General features: G+C 29.2%; 7 protein-coding genes across 8 annotated transcripts; 3 read left to right on the forward strand and 4 right to left on the reverse strand.

Annotated features, from left to right (window-relative positions):
• Nucleotides 1–102: 102 nt before the first annotated feature.
• Nucleotides 103–2,414, reverse strand: LOC108779704 (protein lifeguard 4). Its single transcript, XM_018547166.1, has 6 exons — nt 2,280–2,414; nt 1,874–2,016; nt 1,584–1,692; nt 1,396–1,501; nt 1,171–1,322; nt 103–743 (listed from the first exon to the last, which is right to left on the reverse strand). The coding sequence occupies exons 2-6, from the start codon at nt 2,004–2,006 to the stop codon at nt 494–496; spliced, it is 750 nt and encodes a 249-aa protein (XP_018402668.1). The 5' UTR covers nt 2,007–2,016; nt 2,280–2,414; the 3' UTR covers nt 103–493.
• A 456-nt stretch (nt 2,415–2,870) lies between these two features.
• Nucleotides 2,871–4,911, forward strand: Tfb5 (transcription factor B5). Its single transcript, XM_018547147.1, has 2 exons — nt 2,871–3,138; nt 4,703–4,911. The coding sequence occupies exons 1-2, from the start codon at nt 3,104–3,106 to the stop codon at nt 4,887–4,889; spliced, it is 222 nt and encodes a 73-aa protein (XP_018402649.1). The 5' UTR covers nt 2,871–3,103; the 3' UTR covers nt 4,890–4,911.
• On the reverse strand, nt 3,148–6,235 carry LOC108779683 (meiotic nuclear division protein 1 homolog). The gene is made up of 5 exons (XM_018547144.1): nt 6,004–6,235; nt 4,430–4,661; nt 4,246–4,351; nt 3,961–4,107; nt 3,148–3,346 (listed from the first exon to the last, which is right to left on the reverse strand). Exons 1-5 carry the CDS (start codon nt 6,014–6,016, stop codon nt 3,209–3,211), a joined length of 636 nt encoding a protein of 211 aa, XP_018402646.1. The 5' UTR covers nt 6,017–6,235; the 3' UTR covers nt 3,148–3,208.
• LOC108779684 (zinc finger HIT domain-containing protein 1) lies at nt 4,926–5,617 on the forward strand. Its single transcript, XM_018547145.1, has 2 exons — nt 4,926–5,083; nt 5,161–5,617. The coding sequence occupies exons 1-2, from the start codon at nt 4,945–4,947 to the stop codon at nt 5,481–5,483; spliced, it is 462 nt and encodes a 153-aa protein (XP_018402647.1). The 5' UTR covers nt 4,926–4,944; the 3' UTR covers nt 5,484–5,617.
• A 3,861-nt stretch (nt 6,236–10,096) lies between the features above and the next one.
• Nucleotides 10,097–13,098, reverse strand: LOC108779659 (uncharacterized). Its single transcript, XM_018547117.1, has 7 exons — nt 12,831–13,098; nt 12,509–12,744; nt 12,137–12,421; nt 11,466–11,619; nt 11,163–11,306; nt 10,784–11,051; nt 10,097–10,684 (listed from the first exon to the last, which is right to left on the reverse strand). The coding sequence occupies exons 1-7, from the start codon at nt 12,953–12,955 to the stop codon at nt 10,097–10,099; spliced, it is 1,800 nt and encodes a 599-aa protein (XP_018402619.1). The 5' UTR covers nt 12,956–13,098.
• A 549-nt stretch (nt 13,099–13,647) lies between these two features.
• Nucleotides 13,648–14,883, forward strand: ytr (U4/U6.U5 small nuclear ribonucleoprotein 27 kDa protein yantar). 2 transcript variants are annotated; one of them, XM_018547156.1, is made up of 4 exons: nt 13,648–13,764; nt 14,015–14,122; nt 14,205–14,383; nt 14,656–14,883. In XM_018547156.1, exons 2-4 carry the CDS (start codon nt 14,016–14,018, stop codon nt 14,850–14,852), a joined length of 483 nt encoding a protein of 160 aa, XP_018402658.1. In that variant the 5' UTR covers nt 13,648–13,764; nt 14,015; the 3' UTR covers nt 14,853–14,883. The 2 variants fall into 2 exon arrangements, with proteins under 2 accessions (XP_018402658.1, XP_018402659.1); XM_018547157.1 differs by having other exon boundaries at nt 13,648–13,761.
• Nucleotides 14,884–15,123: 240 nt separating this feature from the next.
• FANCI (Fanconi anemia complementation group I) lies at nt 15,124–22,503 on the reverse strand. Its single transcript, XM_018547165.1, has 21 exons — nt 22,420–22,503; nt 22,010–22,293; nt 21,859–21,951; nt 21,495–21,709; nt 21,021–21,217; nt 20,735–20,871; nt 20,432–20,652; nt 19,953–20,305; nt 19,738–19,870; nt 19,334–19,641; nt 19,043–19,234; nt 18,615–18,952; nt 17,870–18,024; nt 17,611–17,807; nt 17,361–17,528; nt 16,634–16,808; nt 16,335–16,551; nt 16,119–16,191; nt 15,907–16,050; nt 15,414–15,512; nt 15,124–15,336 (listed from the first exon to the last, which is right to left on the reverse strand). The coding sequence occupies exons 1-21, from the start codon at nt 22,501–22,503 to the stop codon at nt 15,160–15,162; spliced, it is 3,960 nt and encodes a 1,319-aa protein (XP_018402667.1). The 3' UTR covers nt 15,124–15,159.
• Nucleotides 22,504–23,300: the final 797 nt, after the last annotated feature.

Here is a 23,300-nt window from a genome sequence, read left to right on the forward strand (position 1 = left end):
CATCTCACAATCAGATTTAATCCTCTTTTATTGTTTTAATTTCGAGAGTTCGTACTTGTGTATTCTCTTCAATTTATTAAATAAATGTGAAATTTGTGTTAAATATGTTTATATATATATATATATACACATATGATTATGGGTGTGGTCCACTTAGCGCTACAAATGCTTCGAAATTTCTGACTGACCAATCAGAAGAAAGAATTATATTAATTGTCCAATCAAAAAATTTCAAAGCATTCGTAGCATCAAATGGACCATAGCTTATATGCTAGAAGATTCATAAAATAACGAGCAATTCTATTCCGTAACTCTTAATGCAAATTCCGTTATTATTATAACGCTGCTACGTTCTTTTACAATAGTTCTTTACAATAGTAAAGAAGCTGTGCAGTGGAGTTCCAATAATAACGAAACTTGTATTAAAAGTTACAGAATAAGCTTGTTGTTCTATGCGTTTTAACATTTCAAATAAAATACGTAGTAATACTGTTTACTGCTTCGAAATAGCAAGCGCTCGTAATATATGTAAAAACAAATTGATTATATCCAGGTAGATATTAATCGTCGCCAGGATATATTCCTCGGGCGAGAGAACGTGCATTATAAGTTGCGTGTCAAAAACTATGAATAGGCAGAACAACAGTGCACCTCCGATGCTTATAATCAATTCCAGCGTGGTGCTCTGAATAAAGATTTGCATTAAACCTCCGAGTAAGAGGCACCAGAGTCCAATAAACAATCTGCAAAACAAAGAGACAAAATGAATAATTGTAGAGCTAACTGAGCCCCTTAGTTGACAAGTGGCATTTATTTCAATAACTTTGCAGGATTGACCATTCGCATTTATCATTTAGTTTGGACGACAGATGCAATTGGTTAATTCCAATGGACTAATCGGCCGATTAAGTTAATCCGATTTGGCGAAAGTAGCCCTTAAACACTCAAATGTTTATCGCTTCAAATTTTATCACAATTTTACTAAGTGTTAGCGTATAACAATATATAGGGAAATTCATTCAGCGTTTACAACAATCGCAAGTATTCATCCTTGTTTGACACTTGATAAACAACAAAGATAAAATTATTTCAAAAACGTTGTAAGCGTCAAGTGAAATGCCATAGAAGTTTGTGATGAAAAATAACTTAGTCAACAAGAGTCAGTCTTACCCAAATCCTAGAAATGAAAAATCACGCTTGGTCTGGAAAGTATAAGCTGTCAGACCGAACAAAACAGTCAACGTTATAAACAGAGCTTCTAGGACTACTGTGGTGTCGTACATAGACACTACAACTCCGACAGTATACGCCTGTACCAGTGTCTGTAATTTCCAAAGCAAATTCTTACCGATATCACATACAACAAAATTATTATCGTCCATTTTTTATACTTACAAATGCACTTAGAAGAATCAAGTTGGCAGGATGATCTTTTCTTTTTATCATCAGAGCAATTAAGATTGCAATTGTCAAGAAAAACGCTAAACCTATTGTCCATACACTAAATAACAAACAAATTAATAACATTTCTATTAGCAGTATTAGCTAATAATGTGAATTAAATATACAAGAAGATATCTTACTTATTCTGCACGTATAATTTCACTGTTGAACTGACCACAAATATTGAAGCTAATGCAACTGTCATCAAGATCTGAATACTCAACAAACCATAAACTTTTCGTAAGAAACCTACACAAATCCATTTCATAATTAGAACAAGCATTAAATGTGGAATTCATGAATTTATGATAAATAAGACTACATTGTGACGTTATGAATATAGTTTACAAGTATTTTTATAAATGTTATGAACACTTTATGGCAACATATGTCAACATAATTTTGAATTTCTGTAATGTTATACAATTACTCATTCGTATCTTGATATCTGCATTTTGTACATTATTCCTGTATACAAAGTCATCTTGTATGTCATGTTCAGACTGTTCCTTGCCACCACATTCAACATCCTCTTCTACCAACATCAAAGGAACAGTAGCCATTTTTGATTTTCTGAATAAACAATTTAGAAAATAGAATTAATAAATTGGAATCATAAAATATGTAAAGACAATGTTATCAGTCTTCATAAAAAGTAAAATTACAATCAAAAAAATGAATAACATTGTTTATATCTCGATTTACATATAACTGTTGAAACATTATTTTATTTTTAGAAAAAAATGTAAAAAAAAGTAGCAATGACAACCATGTTAAAGATATACTCAAAATGTCAGTCACATATAATCATCGTATTAAACAATAGTATAACAAACCACAATTTCTTCGAAGATCTTTAAGCGCTGAATTTACGTTGCCAAGTTGAATTTATAGAATATTTAGGCAAGGATTATCTGACATCATTGTTATATGCAAAATAGATCAAATAGAAGTGGCAATACGTTCAGACACGTTCATCACAAATTTACGAAAAGTAATCTGATCGGGCGAGTTCAACCTTCAAGACGGCAAAACGGCTTATGCCGTATGCTTATCGAGCGATTAAATATGATTGGTTAGATTTATAGGTAATATCCAATCATGTTTATTTGCTCGGTGAACAGACTAGCCAAATTGTAGGACAATAAGAAATGAAAAAAAAAACGGAAAAAAAACGAAAATCTGCGCTGCAATCGACTGTGCAGTTGTGCTAAAAGAACGAATCTTTGCAAGAACGGCTGTATCCGATGCCTAAAAGAACGCACCTAACAAGTGTTCGTCAAGTCTAGAGAGATTTAGGGAGAATTCAAGTCTATTCTAGGGAAAGTCGGTAAAGGCATTTGGCAACACTGCAGATTAATTGCAGTGACTGCAATACAACCAGAAACAACATCGAAAAGTTGATCAAAGAGATCTTTGAAGTTAATTCGAGTGTCGAACATTATTTTATCCTTGATGTTTATCATATATTAAACAATAAAATGATAGGACTATTTGGGTGGTGTTTTCGAACATAGCCGAAGTGAGCTGAAGTTGTTTTGTTATTTTGTATCATTCATGAAGAATTCATGATAACAGTTTTCAAAAAACGTACGAAATCAATCAATTGGTTTATGACAAAAAAACACCGACTTATTTAAAAGAAAATAAATTGCAAGACATGGTAAATGTAACAAAGGGCATTTTGGTTGAATGGTACGTGTTTGTAGAAAAAAATAATTTATTTAATTTATTGACAACCAGTTACATGAGCTAACAAACTGATTCATTCTTTGTAGTCTAAGTCCTCAGGAATGTTAAATTGTTTATTAAGATCTTGCTCCGAAATGCTAAATTTATTTTTGCACCAACTTTGTATAGCAAAAATGTTGTCCGTCCATATGTTGGTCACCTCTTTGTATTTCTAAATAAATAATAGCATGATAAAAAAAGCATTAATTGTAGCAACATCAATAAAGTAGCAGCTTCCTCAAAATTTCATTGAAATCTAATTATGTATTATACAAACTATAACAGAGTATATAGAAATGATAATAACATCTTAATAGCTACAAAATAATAAGATGTCAAAAATAAGGGGTTAAGAGATCTATCATATTTAATAAAATATATTTGAAATCAGAGAGAGAAGAAATAATTTCTTTACAATGTTATATATTTCATTATAACAACATAATCAACATTATGTTATAAATTATTATCATATTTTTATTAATCTCTGATAAACATTTTCATATAAATCTCAAAATTTTTTACAATTTCTATATATAATTTTATAACATAATTTTTTCCATTTGTTATACAAATTGGAACATTTTAAAAAATATTTAAAAAATCTACTTCTATATTTATTATATAAGTGAATTTTGAAATATTCTAAGATATCTTATTCTAATTGATCGACAAATAACATTTTTCATATTTAGACAATTGTAAAACATTTTTTAATTTCATAAATTTCAAATATTAGAAATTCTTAAAAATGTAATAATTGTTTTAACAGAAATTTAATTGTACCTTAGTTTTTTTATCCATTTCTGCAATTACTTCTGGATCAATGCTGCTGAATTTTGCAATTTGTTTCTGTATCTCTTGTTCTTCTTTCTTTAATTGTTCTACTTCTTCCAATAGCTTTCTCTTTTCTTCTGTATCATTCTTCAGTTTCTGTATAAAATATTTTAGATGAACAAGAACAAAATTTAAATTTTACAAAAATTGTCTGTAACTTGTTAATGCTCGTTACTATAGTAGTGTATTATAGTTGTTAAGAGTTACAGAATAAGCCACAAAATATATATTTACCTTTTCTTTCTCTATCTCTTCTTTTAGTTTCTCCAATTTAAATTCTACTTCTACTAATTTCTTGCTTGTATTAGCTATTCTACGCTCTGTTGTAGTAATATTTTCTCTGTAAAACATTATTTCTAGAATATCTCTTGTTTTTCTATATCTTAGACGCTGTTATATAATTTTCTTGCAATATTACCCTGGGAATCTCCAGAAATATATAGAAGTACCAATTTTTTCAGATCTTACTAAACCATCATCCACTAAAGCTTGTAATACATCTTTGACAGCTTGTACTACAATGTTTTTTTCCTTTGGCGCGATCTTTTCAAGCTCCTTTAATGTGAAAAATTCTTTCTTCTCATAAAATATTTGCAACATTCTCGTACGTTTTTCATCAAGAGAAACTCCTTTCTTTTTTGACATGGTATCTGCATATTTGTAATAAAAAAATATTAAATATTGTGTTTAGTGATGCGGCTATGAAACAATTTCTTCTACATTTGGACGAAACATCTGCGCTAGGAAGGAAGTTCATAATTCAAGATCTAGACGAGAAACATTTATTCATATCTGCTGACATATTGGAAACTTTGCAAGCTAAAGTAGATGATTTAATGGATCAGATATCATTCCCACTGGCAGAAAAAGGTGTATAAAGAAGAAATAACGAAATCTATTTTTGAGCTGTATAATAATACATAAACTTGAAAAATGTCTCGAGAATCTGGTAGAATAAAGGATGCGTGTCAAAAGAGGATCCTTGATGAAGCTGCGCGTAAACGTAGGCAAAAAAAAGCATTGGAAGCATTGGAACAAGATAATTTTCACGATGATCCACATGCAGACTTAGGTATATACTATAAAAACGCTTTTTTTTTTTTTTTTCGGAAACATCCACGTGTCAGATCATTTTTTCTTGTTTCACAGTTATGAGCAAGAAAATACCAAAATTCCAAGAAACCCTGGATAATAGAAATAGTAGAAAAAAGAAGACTCGTTCTGCAGAATATTATAAGCAACGTTTTCGCAAGACTTTTGCTCAGCTTGTTGAAGAAGATCTCAATATGAATCCTAATCCACCGAACTACGCTAGTGCTCAAGCATCACCGTCTCGTTTACCCGAGAGACATTTCTGTGCAGTGTGTGGTTTCCCTAGTAATTATATATGCATACCTTGTGGCGCTAGATATTGCTGTGTTAAGTGTCTAGGTACTCATCTTGACACGAGATGCATGAAGTGGACGGTTTAAGAATTTTTATTTTATTTACTTCAAAGTTTTAATTAAAATAAATATATTTTAAAAAATACATCTCGAAATCTATTTTACTTTAAATACATATGCTTTAATAAAGTATGTGAAAGATGACAACAAAAGATCTAATAAGTTCTTCAAGTAATACGTTTTAGTAGTACATTAGAAAATTCAGCAGAGCATTACGTTAACTGTTAAGTAACGTACAACTATACCTGTAACATTCGCATTAAGCTCCTGTATTGCTCTAATAGAATCTACAAGAATAACTAAATGTTACTTTTTTTTATTTTATTTTAAATTTAAATGAATGAGCTGTGCATAGTGTAATGCATAAAGCATAAAAAAAATTGACCAATTAAATTCTTTCATTTTTCATGGAAAAAATGAAGACTTAATTGATTCATCTATAATACGTAATGCATGACATCGTGCTCCATCTTTAAGGGATTCTTAACGACATCTTACACACATTTTACGTGTCATTGACACATCACTACATCAATATCTTACTCACGCACGCCACACATGTACGTCGATTTTTGTATCGTAATTATGTTTTAATTAGACATCTAAATCTAATTTTAAGAACTCCACGCTGTTTCTTCATGCAAACTACGTGCCTGTGGACTACTATTTCTTAAGTACAGATTGCGCAGCTTTTATATAAAACAAATGTTGTTACGACGTGCAACGACGTGACAGCTCTAGAGCGCCATATTGGACTAAAAAATGGTAAAGAACTCAGTTTTGAAATTTTTTAGCGTTTTCAGCATAGATTCTACCTCACAGGCACGTATTAATGCGTATACTTTAATTCTGTAAAAGGATTTTCGAATCTGTGAATGACAAAAAAAGTATTTACGATACAAAAATTATACGATTTAGTCGGTAATACAGGAAGCTTTAGGATCCCCTTAAAATTGACATTCCTGAAGATTAGGTTAGAAAATTTGTTGTTCTAACGCAATAAAGCGCTATATAAACAGGTATAGTAATCAGATTAGCACATAAATGAGTTATTGAAATAACACATAAAATACGATATATATATATATAAAATACACGATTATTAAGGTTGCTACAAACAAGTTTCACAGTCAATTATAGTCGAAAATTATTTTAAAAATATAGTATCTTTTATTCTTATCTCTAATAGCACCGATGAAATACTAGGGGTGGGTGATTTTGCGTCGATTATTATGGTCCGGTCTCACCAAGTCCGATTAACTTATCGATTGTTACATCGAAACTCACCAATCAAATTTACTGTTCAGCAGAATTGCTCTATCACGATTGTCACTCGATTGATTTAAGTTAATCAGTTGGTAAGACCGGTCCTTTTTTTGTCAGAATCGATATTTTTTCATGGAATAATCGATATTTTAGAATTTGATTAATACATTGAAGGATTTTTTTTACAACATTAATATTTTTGCACAATATTACGCGAGGTTTCTACAATAGAAAAGTGACCAATCATAGTCGATTATTCTCCTCATTCATCAGTGATTGGTCAATTTTTTACGATTTAAAACCCTACAACCGTTACGACTTCTATTGCAGATTCCATTTAAGCCATAAGAAATGGTCGAATCATAGTCAATTGTCCTCCTCGTATTTGACTGTAATTGGTCAGTTTCTTATGATTTAAGCTTGAAAACACGTATTGTAGATCCAGACTTATTGTATGTACGTACACCTACACATGCACATACAGTCGTATATTTTTATTTATTTTGGAGTTTTTTACTATATATAATTTTAATTGAAATAAAAAAATTTTTAATTAATTAATTATAAACAATTAATTAACTAATAAATCTACTTTTTCTTTAAAAAATATTCGATTTTTCGACTTATAAATATCTTCATTTTGAGATATTTAAAATTTTCTGGAGATCATGCTGGAGAATGTCTTTAATAATATATGACAATAGGTTGGTTCCTTTTTCCTTACTCTGGCTAGGATTAAACTTCTTGCACAGTTCTTCTTATATCCTTTTCTATCCAATAAATAAAAAGAAAAAAAGAAAGATGAATCGTGCAAGAAGTTCAAGCCCGGAATATGAAAGAAGAACAGGCCTAAGGTCAAAGTTATATGAGGACAGCGGTGCTTCTCCTAAAATAAATAATTATCAAATTTAAATTATAAACTCGGTTTTAGCATACACTTGTTATCTAATAAAAAAATTATTAACAAATAACATTTATTATTCTAATATTGAACTAATAATAGAATAGAATGGGGCTTTTCGTCCATTTCTTACGTAATAATTATGTGAGTACCTTATTGACTATTTGCTAAACAATAGACTAGAGGTCCTTAATCACAATAACAACCTTCACAACCACGAATAGGCAGGAAATTATTGATACCTGGTAAATGAAATTATATCCAAAATGTAAACATCCCATGTCAAATTTTACTTGCTTTTGTTTTATTTACAATGTAAAATCTAATTGAAATAAATGGTTCAATAAATATTAAACATAATTATATTATTTATGACAGTTTAAACACTTGATAAATTCTATCAAGTTTGTAAAAAATTAAGACATTATTATTATTATATAATTGCGTTACATTAATTGTTGGATATTAAAGATGCAATTTTCAATCCCTTAAATTATATAATCTTTTATTATTTTTAATTTCAATGTGTCCAAATCAATCCATTTAATTGGTTTGAAAATAATAACAGCGTTCAATTATTTTATGCACTTAATAAATAACAAACTAAAATTGAGTTAAGGTTAACAGATCTCGTTGAGCTAAATTATTTATACTGTTGTTTTAAATAAATTAACGGCATATTGAGAAAAATTAGTGGCAATCTATAAAAATGATTATAAATAACTTTAAATTGAATATAATTCAACAATATGAACTTAAAACAGTATTCTTTTATATATTTTAAGACACTTGTACATATACATATATTAACACTAATACCAAAAATTTTATTAAATATGTTTAATATTAAATGCTATAGTGCAGTGTTTATATTACAGGACATCAATAATAAACTAAAAGAAAATGTTTTATATCTATAATAATAATTATACATATTACTATAAGTATCTGTAAAAAATATGGACTTGTGTATCTGAATTGAATAAAAAAAATTTAGTTTTGTTTTTTTTATTAAAATTAAAGCCCCTATGTATATCTTAATTGTATTGATAAGTAATTAAAATTAAATTAAAGATAAATATATATAGAGAAAAGGAGCTGCACATACGATGACCTTGACCTTGATACATGTTGTCCAGGGCCCCGATTCTCTAATCCATCGTAAGAGAAACGTATACGAAAAATAGGAAAATGCTATAGTATACGTAATGTGTACCGTAGCATTTTCCTAATTTTTCGTATACGTTTCTCTTACGATAGATTAGAGAATCGGGGCCCTGGTCATGATCCTGTGAATGATTTCTAACAGGTTTTAAATAGCGGTTGTTGTTTGTTAAAAAGTTATTAACAAAAAGTTTGAAAAATTACGTCTCTTTTCTGTTACATAAAACAAAAATTCTCTGTTTTAAAATAAAAATTATGTATTATATGAATAAATTCGTGAAGCAATATAATGACAGTACGAAGTGAGAATGAATACTTAAAAGTACAATGCACACACGCACTCTCCTACACGCCACCTAATCAAGTCCTACTTATTATAAGTACGAGAATATAATAGTGATGAGCTTTTCATTGCTCAAATCTAAACGAAACAAACTTAGAAATACGTGTGTAAGAGTTTAACGAGCGAAAATCTTGTGCTCCTTGGCAGGGAGGTAAGCATGAGGTGGAAGCTGTTTTGCGTGGAAAATCATTAAATATAATTTAAAGCAGAAAACAAATTTTTATTTTTAAAACAGGAAAGAAGTGTGAGGTGGGATTATTAAGAGAATACGCTTTTTCACGTAAAGCGACTCTCATTCCATCTCCTTTTTCTTGCCAAAGGCCGCACGACTTTCCACGTGAAGCGTGAAAAATCTAACGTTATTTATTAAATTTTTTTAATAACTCTTTAACGAAGAGCAACCGTCAACTAAAACCTGTTGGAAGTCACTCAGGGTCATGACCTTGACAACATATGTCAAAGTTAAGATATCGGAGATGGCACCCCTTTTCTACATATTTGACTGAACTTTTATTATTTTTCCTTTTATTATTTAGGTTTTCTTTTGATGTGTTTTTTACAATTTCAATGCTAATACTATGGTGTTTAAAATTATATAAAGCATCTTAAAGTATTTAAATAATTTTACAAGATTTTTAAGTATTTCAAATTTTGATCCGACGCAAATTGTCAATAAAAAAACAGCTTGTAATGCAATGTTTGTATGTAAATATATGTGTGTGTGTTTACATGTGTCACTGAAATTAAAATAACTCAATTTTATAACTTAATAGAAAATTACTAATTAGTACATGTCAAGTATACAGTATAAACTAGACCATTTACAAATCTATAGAATCTTACTTGATATTTATCTATTAGATATCACTATAAAAAAATTAAATATATAGATTTGGATTGAGTAGAAGTCGTTTGACCACATGATATGTTGAATATCGCGATTGACCACAAGTTACTTAATTTTTATTACAATACAGAAGACACTGGTTGCCGTGAATAGTTGTGTTCAATCGCAATTTGGTTAAACGAAACGCTCCCGTTCAATATTTTTGTTATAGCATTTCTTTTCTCAATACCTTCTTCTTTACCTGGAGTAATAGTTACAACGTCAGATTTCGACATAGAATTATTATCTTTTGCATCAATATCATCTAAAAAATCTTCATGTAAAATACAAATATTGTGCAACACACAACACGCAATAATATATTCAGGTATTAGATCTGTCCGTTTCATATACAATTTATCTACAAGACTACGAAAACGTCCTTTCAGACAACCGATGGCTTCTTCAATCATTACATGAGCCGAACGTAAGGCTTGATTAAAATTAATTTGCGCTTCTGACAAATCATTGTCATTGCTCATATAAGGGACCATTACATGCTTTTGTAGAGTATACCCAGTATCACCTAACAGATGACTATCATGTGGAAAATATTCTTCTGTGCACATAGATGGAATATCACTTACCCAGAATACACACATATCATTCATAGATCCCGGTAGTTCTGCGTAACAATGGATAAATTTTAAGGTGGAATCACATACGGCCTACAACAAGTATTAAAATATTTAAGCATTTATCAATCTCATAAAAATTTTATCATAATTATTCCTTATATTACTGATTACATTAAATGTATAACTTACTTGTAAATGTATTGAATAATAACCGTCTCGATTTATGTAATTTTCTGCATGAGCCTTTGGTTTCTGTATACGTATGTGTGTACTATCTATGGCACCAAGTACTTTTGGAAATTTATGTTTGTACTGTATATCCATCCATGTACGTTGTGCTTCCTCTACATTAGGCCATTTAATAAATTTATTTGCTAAAGAATATATTGCTGCACAGACTTTTCTATGAGCACGCCAAGCAGTTGCTCGTCCAATATTAAATCGATCACAAACAGATCTATTAATGAAATACAGAATATATATATATATATATATATATATATATGTATAATAAATTTAGCAATAATACTGATCTACTTAATATAAATATTTATTTATATATAATTACCGATATGAATCAGGTGTTGCCATAGTCCATAGCGTCACTAATAATTGTAAATATGGAGAAATTGGACAGCGTCCACATCCAGCGGGCTTTTCTAAATTAGGTTTTATTAAATTTAATAAATATGTAAACACTACACGTGATATCCTGTAATCAAAAGTTAACTGATTTTAAATAAAATAACTTTATTTCATATTCAAGTAAAATTGTTATCATTTGTGTAATAAAAGTTATTATGTTAATAAATGTTTACTTTTGTACAATTATACATAAAGCTATACAATATATTATTTATATTTATTTTACCGAAAATGTCTTTTAAACTCAACATCTGAATATTCTTTCACTGTCTCCACATAAGTCTTAACACGAAGTTGAACACTTTGAATTGGTGATAATTCCATTTGTTCATCTTCTTCGGAAAAATTATCGCCGCTGTTTTCATTCCAAACTTCCAATGCTATTAAATATATTAACAGCTCAGGATATATTCCAAAACTTCCTCTCTAAAGAAAATTTTACTCAAAATATATTGTACATGTATAATATATTATATGAAGTAAAATTTTTCTCAGAGGAAGAGATAAATGTATATTTAAATGTTAAAAAGAGAGAAAACGAATATGATGTGCGAAAAGTACAAGAAACTTAAACAAGAAGTTTAATATCATGATGATCGCATTACTAATAAAAATGGAATATACTTAGGAAACTACTGTGAATTTTGCAAAAAAAACTAAAACAATATTGTTAGAATTAAACAGATTTTCAATTGTTTTTAATCCAGTATTTTTTGTAACAAAAGACATTCTGCAGAATATAAACTAATATTACATAATGTTATAATTTCTTAAGTATTCAATAATACGATTATTTTATACATACGTTCTTTACATTTGTTAAATAAAAAGTTGTAATATTAATATGATGTTAGTTTGTATTCTGCAAGATGGATTTATAATTTGTATATACCATACCAGTCAGTAAATTCTGCTGCAACTGTATTGTTTTTTTATTCTTTTTCAAATCTTGCTTTAGTGTACGAATGATTGTTTGAACTTGCTTCCTTTTTAAAGTCATTTTCTGATTTTTAGATTTATTCGTTATTTTCTGTTCATTTATCAATGTTATCTTAACTGCATCGTCAACAGTATTTATATTGGCTGTTTTTTCTGAATTTGTCTTATTTTTTTTTGGATTTCTAGATTTCTTAGCTTCAGAGGGTATGACCAATATAGGCAAACTCATAATCCTTTCAAGAGCTACATCAAATATTGAAATTAGATAAAAAATTATAGAATAGTCTTCTCTTAATTTTTGAATACTTTTGTATGTAAACAGATGCAAACCAGATGGATTTGAAGCAAATATATTTGAAATTGTAGGAGTAATCTCTGGAGGCTCTGGAAATATGGAGGGTACAGCAAGATATTTTAAACGAACATCATGTGTGCCTGGCCTGAGTATGTAATCATTAGTTGTAAAATGTGCGTTACAAATTACATCAGATTTAGTAGGTTTAAAATTTGGTTCCCCAATAGCTTCAATCCACTTTTTTAGGTGGTCTTTTCGATGAAGAGGAAATCTGAAACATTTATCATTTTTACAATTTAAATATATATTCCTTAAATAATATGAAACTATCACGTATAATAACTTCATTCAACTGACCTAAACAAGTGAAATCCTTTTAAACGATTATTTGTACAGTATTTTATTCTACACTGGTTACGCATTATTTTATTCCACACTGGTTCTGTATTATTTTTTTCAATCAGGAGGCTATTTTTATTCATGTGCTAAACTGCAACTTTTCTTCTCGCTTTCGTCAAATGATAATTGTTCAATTTAAGTACACAAGTTTTAATAAAATTACGCTCAATGATGCGTTTTTAAATGGAATAAACAAATTTAAGTGTTACTGTGAATGAATCGAGATATTAAACTAATCAATCATTAAAGTTAATGATTATTCAGGTTAAGTAAAGGCCTTTTTTTTTGCACGTAAAAAAGCGTTAACCGTAACTTTAATCTTCCTTTTGTTTGACCCGAATCATTTCTTTTCTGAACATCAGAAACGAAAACTGTAACCGCCAGTGCCAAAATAGTATATAAATAACCTGATAACTTTTCTATTGGTTGGAATTAAGGCGTTAAATGTAAAATTCCACAAAAAACTGCAATTTGCAATGGGAGCATATTTTCACTTTTACACTTTTCATGAGACAGTTCCCTTTTTAACGCTTTGGCTATGTTCCGAAAGTCGACTCCCAACTGTGTTCCAAAATCTATTGTCAGTGCTGAATGGATTTTAGAACGCAATTTTACATCACGTACAAATGCTTTAAAGGAGTCTTTTGATTGGTCAATTTATAAAATTCTTTCTTCTGATTGACCCATCAAACGCTTCAAAGCATTTGTAGCACGATTGATCACACTTTTGATAGGGAAAAAGGGGAAATATCGTAACTGTGGTTAACTGCACGCACCGTGTAATGTGTACCGCTGCTTAAGTGTAACCTAACCTAACATTGTGTAAAAATGTTAGAAATGAACATAAGATAAAGTTATTTTATTTTTTAAATTAACGAAAATAAAAATTGTCGTAAGTATCTACCATTAAACAGTATAATTTTTCTTATTTAAAAATTATGTTTTTTTATGTTTAAAAATTTTACAATGAAAATTTATTGCACACACAATCGAAATTATTATTTCAATTTAACTCAAAATCTTAGTTATACTTATTCTCTAAATTATTCAAGATATTATTATGCATTCGTTTTAATTCTTATTTTCTAAAACTAATTTAGTAAAATAAATTAAAAACATGTAAACTCTTTATATATTTACAGAATGGGACGAAGTCGTACTCCATCACCAGGAAGACGGAGGGATCGATCTCGAGAACGAGATCGTGACAGAGATCGGCGGAGAAGACGGTCACGAGAAAGAAGACGAAGGTATATTTGAAAGATAATTTTTTATTAATTTATTACATCCCTTCAACTATCGTAAATATGGAGTCTTTTTTTATGTCTATAGATCTGTAGAACGAGATAGAGTAAAGTCAAGAGATAGAGACAGGGATCGAGAACGTGAACGAGACAGACATAGAAGATCATACAGTAGATCTAGATCACGGGAACGTGAAAGATCGCGTGACAGATCCAGACACAGAGTGAAACCGAAACCTTCAACAAATGAAAGACCCATTATTACAGGTATTCACAAGTATATTCGTAAAAATAAGAATTTTTTACATTGTAATTCTCTAGTATATTCATAAAAATAAGGCAAAAAATAAATTGTTTGCCTTATTAATTAAACATAAATTGATTTATCAACTTAGGACATTTTGCTTAACACAAATAGCCCATTATTTGTAATTCTAGAAAATTCTAAATATTTTTCAAAAATTATCAGTTTTAACATGTCACAAAATTGTAATAAAAATTACAACCAGAAATTGACTATGTTTGCTTTTGTATTACAGAAGCAGACCTTCAAGGCAAGACGCCCGAGGAACAAGAGATGATGAGAATAATGGGATTCTGTGATTTTGATACCACTAAAGGCAAAAAAGTAGATGGGAACGACGTAGGTGCAGTTCATGTTATTTTGAAAAGGAAATACAGACAGTACATGAATAGAAAGGGTGGATTCAACAGGCCTCTGGACTTTGTTGCATAATTTAGTATAATTTTAAGTGACAAATATATCAAGTGACATCATAGATAAAAAGAAAATATCGAAATGAACATTACTAATTCTATGATTAATATGGTAAATTAATGCAAATAATTATACCTTAATTTATTATACTTAATGCAACATTATAATAGAATATTTATATTTAATAAACATGTTCTTTACATACAACTCGTAATATAATTCAAAACTTGTATAAAAAAAAATTATACAGAAGTGTAAAATTAAACTTCATATCAAAATGAGAGACAAAAGTTATATATAATTTTAAAACAAGGCACTTGTAGTTTTAAGATTCAGATGATCTTCTTGAACGTTTTGAAGGCGGGAATTCCGGCGATTTTGAGGACGCATCTTTTTTCCTAGATCGTTTTGAAGATTGTGTTTCTCTACGTGATTCGATAGACATGTCATTTATATCTGCATTAGATGCGTCATTACTGTGGCGAGAATTCTGTGTATCCAGCTAATAAATACAATGTGATAATTATAAAAAATTAGAAAATGCTAAACTTTAAACAATATTTTTCACCTTTTCCTTACCATGCTTATATTCAGCCTGTCCAGTGCTTCTATTAACTGTGTGCTTTTTATACGAAAATCGCGCGTTATACTATGCTTTATGTAAATCTCAAGTGGAATCTAAAATATACATACCAACGTCTCTTTTCATATATAAATTTATCTCCGATTTTAAATAAACTAGGATATTTACTGTAGGGCATTGAAATCTTTTGTAAAAAAATTCTCTGAGAAAAATTTTCCAAATATTTTCTCATTCAAAATTTTAAGATTAAACAATTTTTTTAAATTATTGAGACAAAATAATTAGAGAAAAACCATTTTCAGAAAGAAACAAAATTAATAAAATACCAAAAGTTTCTCTAAGTATGAATAAAATTCTTTAAAAATTCTGATCTTTAAAAGTAAAAAAAGATTCCCTAAAAATTCTAGGTTTTTTTAATTTTTCCAAATAATAAACACATACCCTGTACATATATCCATTTCTTTTCTTTAAATATTACTAAATACTTACACCGGTCTTCTTATCAAGCGATAAAATCTCCTTGTGAAATTGTTCTATTTCACATATCACACGGGGTATAACTCGGGTCTCTTTCAAAATCTTGTTTCTTTGTATAAGTGAATCAGTCTTCGATTTTTTTGCATTTTGATGTTCCTATATAATACGAACACGTATTACTATTTTTATGTGATACAAGATTAAATCATATTTTAAATAAATACCTCAATATAGGTTATTAAATTATAAAATACAGATTTTAATGATTTCCCAGCTGATTGAATTACTTGAATAAATCTGAAATTATACAAAAAATTTATATTTTTTTAAAAAGAGATCAATAAAAATATAAAATTAATTTATTATATAAACAGTAATTAAAAAAAATAAAAATAATTAATCTATTAAAATTTATGAAGTTTACAGACAAATTCTCTTACTTCACTGACTGAAATGCTGCATTTTGTTTACTGGATTTTCCATAGAAATATTTTGTAAGATTACTAAGTAGATTGTACACAACTTGTAAATTTTTGAACATAATATCCGTAGATAATCCTGGTTTGACAGCGACGTTAGCTATTATATAAAGTATTTGTATAATGTGCGACAGCTGTCTGCACAAACTGCGTTCTTGTGTTCTCACTTTTTCCTGATCTGTGTCCAGGAATTTTAATATTATTACAAGAAAATAAGTGCAAAAGTTTGTAAGCGATATGAATATGGAAATTATACGTACATTCTTCAAGATCTGTGCCAGGCGGACAAACAACATTTTGCTCGGCCTTAAGACGCACTAATAACCAGGAAATATTATCCAATTTCTCTTTTATAGAGTTATTTATTAAATTGTAAAGTTTATCCGCTGTCTCTTCATGGATAATTTTGAATTTTTTATTTTCCAGTACTTCAGTCTATAAATAAATAATAATGAATATTTAAAGAGAAATCTATTTTTATGTCACAACAAGATATTAATGTTATAATGTTATAATAATACTACTAACTAAAAATTTAAAACCACGTATAAAATTATGTATATTCCAGTAAAACACTATCAGAAAAATACTATCAATTAGCTTACACAAATTTCTTATTATTTTGAAAGTAAATACGCGTTTCATTTAGTGCAGTTGTGATTAACATTTGTTTAATTTCAAAAAAATGGACCAGAGCTATGAAATATTTTTCTAAAACTAATCTATAGACTATTTTAGAAAATAAAAGAATTTTCAACCAGAAAAAATAAAAAATTTGTAGCTAATTTACTTAAATTAAAAAAAAGTGATTTAATGTAAAAATAATTTCGACGAAAAAGTATCTAATACTCTTTAATTAATGCTTTTCATCTTGCAAAAAATATTTTCTGTTAAACTTTAAGATACATATTTCATACATTTTTTATTTTATTATAAAACAATAATCGACAGTACATTATACATTGTGTACTTATATTCATTACATACCTGGTCGACGGTACCTATTTTCTCGCACAATGCGACAGAGATATCGATTAACAATTCCCCATATTCCTTATGACGTTCTTCTATCAATAACAGAATTTGGAAAATAGTTAAAGAAACTTGAGGATTCATATCTTCCAATTGTGTGAATTTCATCATCGATTCAAATACCTTATGTAACAGATTTTTAATAGTATTTCGTTATATGCTTCCTATTTTTATCGAATAAAAATAGTTACAAAAAAATACTAACTTCATCGCTATTTGTTTCATAAAAATTTATTTGTTGCATCAATTGGTATATAATATCCAATAATATGCTAAGTATCTGTTTAGAATTCTCTTCATGTTCCTCTTTCTTGCTAAAGAATGTCCTGAAACTTGTACATACAGCAGCAATTATGTTCTCCAATTGTAAGTTAAGATTTTCTGTTTGAGTTGACTCATTAGCTGCAAAAAAATATTACATTATGACAGAAACACTACCTTATTCTAATATTTTAAACACTTACGAATAATAACATTAAGAAACTGTGACAATGCAGAAGAGAAGTAGGTACATATTAAATAACATAATTCTTTGAAACATTCTAATGCTAATATAGTTCCTTGTTCGTCTGTATCAAGAATTTTGTTTAAATCCAGTACAACGTGATAGTATAATAATCTGTCAGAAAAAGAAAAAATTTAGTCTGTATTACATACTTATATTTTTGGATCACATACTTACATTTTTAATATTTTTCTAAGCTTTTATAAAGATGATTGAAATTTCACCGTTCACTTTGCTGTTCATTTCGGCATATATCAAAACAATGTAAATCAATGTGAAGTTTAGTGCAGAATACTCGCTATGCATCTCGTCTCTGTTCTCCCATTTTAGGGGAATTTAAAAAATCAAACTGCGATCGCGCACGATAATTACAAGATAACATTTAAAAATATTATTTGCATTATTTTTAAAGATAATAGGAAAATAATACTCAGAAAAAGTAAAATAGGCATCACTGATAAAATTTTTCAATAGAAAACAATAGAGAAGTCCTCTCTCTATCTTCAATATTTGATGAATAACAAGAAAAAAATTATGCATCATGCGCGTTATGCATAAATCAAAATTAATTCACAATTGATACAAACATCGTTCTATTTTTCTTGACATATCTATATAAAAGGCAGAGGGGAGGAAAAATGCCTGAAAAATGCACGGCGAAATGAACGATAAAATACTAGGTCTCTACATAAAAGAACACTTACTTTCCAATTTCAAAGTAGGTCTTCATATACTGTTCTTTATGCTTCCGCAAATTGTATTCCGTTAACAGTTTAATATTTTGTAAAATTTGCAATAACGTTTGCAAAATATAATGATAAAAATCATGATTATCTATTAACACAATTACTTGATCCTTAGATGCCCAGGGAATAGATTTTAAATAGAAAAGTGACAGACTTTTGTGCACTATAAACAAATCTATAATACTGGGCGGTAATTTTATGATACCTGGTCGGCCAGCTTTCTTTACACTTGTATTATTCGGGTCGTTTTGTGTCCTTTTATTTTTTCCTTCTCCCTTTTTAACCTTTGGTATGTGCTATAGAATTGAAAAATAATAAAATTATATTTTTTTATTGTAAATACACTTATATTAATTATAAATATACACAACATATATTTTTATTACCTTAGTAAATTCGACTAATCTTGTATATCCTTTGAACAAATTTTTAATATTTTGTGCTGTATCTGTACAGTTTACAGACCAGGCACTGATTCTAAAGGATATTAGGGCCTCATAAATTTTGATCGCTAACAAAACACTCTGCAATTTTTCTTGAGATTTGATACTAGAGTTGCTTAAATCAAGCTTGTCATCCTATTGAGATTAAAAATATAATTAAATAGCATCAAAAATATAATTACATATAATTACAAATAAACTTGAATTTTATTAAGTCTAATTTTCTAAACTCACCAGACTTAGATGTTCTACCTCAAGTCGCGGCATCCGCCTACAGAGAGATTCCAAGATAATAGCCAATTCATTTACAAAGGATGATTTTATTAGAGCCGATTTGATGTAAATCTTTTGCAGTACGAGTACCAATTCTGCCAAAGGTTCCTGCAGTATAATTTGGTCCCCTTGTACAGCTGTACACAATTCCAGTTTAACTGGCACCACGACGTTCTCGTCAGTTTCAAAGAAAGTTTTGAAGTGTGGTAATAACATCTCTAATACATATTCTGTTATCTCAATATTTTTCAATACGGCTTCATATAAACCTAGAAGATAAATCAAATTGAAATTGATGACTACTGACAGTTACTTTAATCTTTTAACATTACAAGTATAGCGTAGTTTTTTCTCTAATATCGTACCATTGTATAAGTGTAATCGAACTTCGCATTCATGAGTAAAACATCTTTTTAAAATACCCAAAACATCGTAACATAAAGTTCTATTATATCTCGAAGTAGGTCCTCTTGCTTGAGTACCTCTTTCTAACGTCACCTACGAAATAATCATACAAAATAATTAATCATTTTAAAGTTGCAAAAGTTTAACCGACTGTTGTAAATGTGATTAATAAAACCTGAGTCAAAATGGATGTGGAACTTGTGCCAGTCGATGACGAATTGGCATATTGACTCGAACTCATCGCGAGGCCGCTCAGAGAGTGTATTTTCAGATTCCTCAACATTTCCAAAATTCCACTGACCGCCATTTGTCGATTAAAAGTACCCTTTCTATAGAGAGCTTGTCTCAACGTCAAGACCAAATGCTCTCTTATACTGACTGAGACTTGTACCAATGGAAATATTGCAGAAACAATAAAAATGGCAATCTCTCCAGGTATAGATGAGATCTGATCAAAAAGCATTATTATAGACTCTTGATGGTCTAACACTAGAACCGTTAATTTACGGCACATATATGCTAAACAATCTATAAACAAACAATATTAGCCAATAATTAAATGAGGAATAATAAGATTTACAATAATTTGCTAACTAATAAATACAATAAATAATTAATAACTAATAAATAAAAATATTTTTACAGAAATCCTACCAGTATATTGAGAAATAGAGGATCTACTCGCGATTATTTTGTCAATCAACATTTGAAATATGGTTGCAACTGTTTCGTGATGCTTCCTCATGATCTTTTGAAGTATCTTTGTACCAATTCGCCATAAAGGATGGATATCCGTTTTTGTTTTATTCTCTACAGCCATAAGAACAAATGCGAGATCTACGAGTCCTTTCAATACTAAGTGACGATCCTTGTTACTGTATAATTAAATTGTTGTATGTATTAAAAGGTTTGATATCAATGTATTTATAATAAGTGTAATCTCTGTTGCATATTTACCTTGCTTCGATGACGTTTCCTATTACATTCATTATACTACAAGAATCAGGAATTAATTTTCTCAACCATGCGCTATGTTTCTGTTTACTGTCAATTTCGTTTCGCTTGTTAATAATTGCTCGCAGCATTTCAAAAATCTACGATATCATAGTTGAGCAATATTATATAATTATATTTAAAAAATAAATATATAATTATATGTTGTTATAATATAATACTACATTAAATTATAAACATGAAGACAGTTACATAATATAATTTCATTAATAAATTAATATATCATCACCTGATTTTCATCAATAGAAGCAACTGTAAGCAGTACAGAAAGCATAAAAGGTTCTAATACAGCTTCAGGAATGTTTGAAATACTTTTAAAATATTTAATATAGTCTCTTATATGTTGGTGATTTAATTCGGCAGATTGAGATATATGATATAATACTGTACTTTCAACGTCTCGAACTTCCTTGGGATTTACTACATCTGTAAATCAGTAATTAAAAATTGAGATTTAAAAGAAAAAATGTGTTGTACATTTATGTATACTTTAGAGATATCATTCATAAAGAATTAGGAAAATCAAATTTCAATTCCTTTAAATACAACTATATTAACCATGTTTTTATGTTTATAATGTAATATAGTTGTATTATATAACAACATATAATTATATATTATTATTATTACTGTTATAACATTATATATAATTATACAATACATTGTAATACATAAATAAAAATTATGTCTTTATTTTTCTTACCTATAGATTCAAAAGTGTCAGTACTATTAGTTTGCGAGAAGCGCAGTGTGAAATACTTCCGCAAAGCTTCTAAGAGATATTTATTATCCTGATTGGTACATAATCTCAATGACTGGTAGACAAAAGGAGGTATTTCATCAAGAGATATATCTTGTAGTTTTGTACAAAATACTGTAATTACCATAGCGTGATCCTCCTTTTCCAAAGATATATCTCTAAGCATAATGAAATCATAAATTTATCTCTCAATTCATACATTTATTTTATTAAGAACTGGAAGAATAGATACCTAAACATTCTTGCCAACGATGGCATTATCTGCGTGTCCCATTCACTGTTGCATAGATTATTAACAATAATGGACTTGTATTTAGAACCAGTAACCTCGCCATTCATATAAGTAATATATTTTTTTTCCTCCAACACTTCCAGTAAGACAGGCAATAAGTCCTTCCAACTGAAACATACTGTATTTTTTTATTTTGTCAAAATAAGGGCGTGAAGTAATCATATACCTTCTAAATTCGTCGTCATTATTGCGAATACTGGTAAGACAAAAGTCAACCAATTTGATCAGATGTAGCTTTGGATATTTAGGGAAGTCTAACACTATCCGATTCACGATTTCGTTTGCATGATTAATTGTAACTTTGGCTTTGCCTAAAGCTTTCAGAGCAGACTCCACTAATTTGACTCTCTTGGCATATAAACTCTCTGACTCAGAGCACACCTGCAGGACTTCATCCAATATCTTGGAAATATCTGCATTGCAAATTTCGTTCGATATTATCTTTGTGAGCTGAAATAAATTATTTTTCTAACACTGTTTCGGACTAATTTTCTTACGAAGAATTTTAACTTAATTTCACAGAATTAATATATAAATAAAAAAGCGTGTTTTACATTCGTGAACTGCATTCCTTACCTCCTCAGTTGAGGCTTCCCGCACAAATTCTTGCAGCTGTGCTTGATTTTTTTGGCTGATCAAATTATTTAGTTTTTTACTCATCTTAATTTAATAAACAACGCAATTTATAAACGACAATTGTAGAACTTCTCCTCCTTATATCCTCCTTATATCAATGTTCAACCACGTCAACAATAATTTTCGCGCTCTTGTAAAAAGTGCAAACAGTGTTGCCAACATTTTTCTTGTATTCAGCTATGGACGCGTGTTTAGCGGACTCAACAGTTGAAGTGAGTGCTCGCTATTATTGGTGTATTCTTTTAAATCATCCAATCAGAATTTTAGATCTAGAAAAATACACCAATAACAGCGAGCGCTCAACTGTAGAGTCCGCTGAACACGCCCAATGATTGGTCAATTTCCATAGGAATATAGGGACCGAGCATAATGATGCAGGGGGGGGGGAAGCCACTGCGGGACGTTGCGACGAAAAAAATTCACATAATATATTTTTAAGAAGTTTTCATATTTTAAATTTATGAAAATTTCTAGACAGAAATTGTATTTCTTGAAATGATAAAACTCATGAAATAACATAAAACTTCTTTAAGTAAGTATAGTAATCGGGCAACTTCCATATCACGTTTTAAAGTACCAGTTCTCGTCCGATCACTGAAGTCAAGCAACGTTGAGCGCGGTTAGTACTTGGATGGGTGACCGCTTGGGAATACCGTGTGATGTTGTCCTTTAACTTTTGCTTTTTGCCCCAAACTAAAAGAAAATTCTAAAAAAAAAACTATATTAATGAGATGCTATATATATAAATATATCAAATATGTTTACCTAGACTACATACAAAAAATTAATAATTCTATCCGTATATAAAATTATTAATTTTT

The sequence above is a fragment of the Cyphomyrmex costatus genome, unplaced genomic scaffold, assembly GCF_001594065.2.
Source record: "Cyphomyrmex costatus isolate MS0001 unplaced genomic scaffold, Ccosl1.0 scaffold61, whole genome shotgun sequence".
Lineage (NCBI taxonomy): Eukaryota > Metazoa > Arthropoda > Insecta > Hymenoptera > Formicidae > Cyphomyrmex > Cyphomyrmex costatus.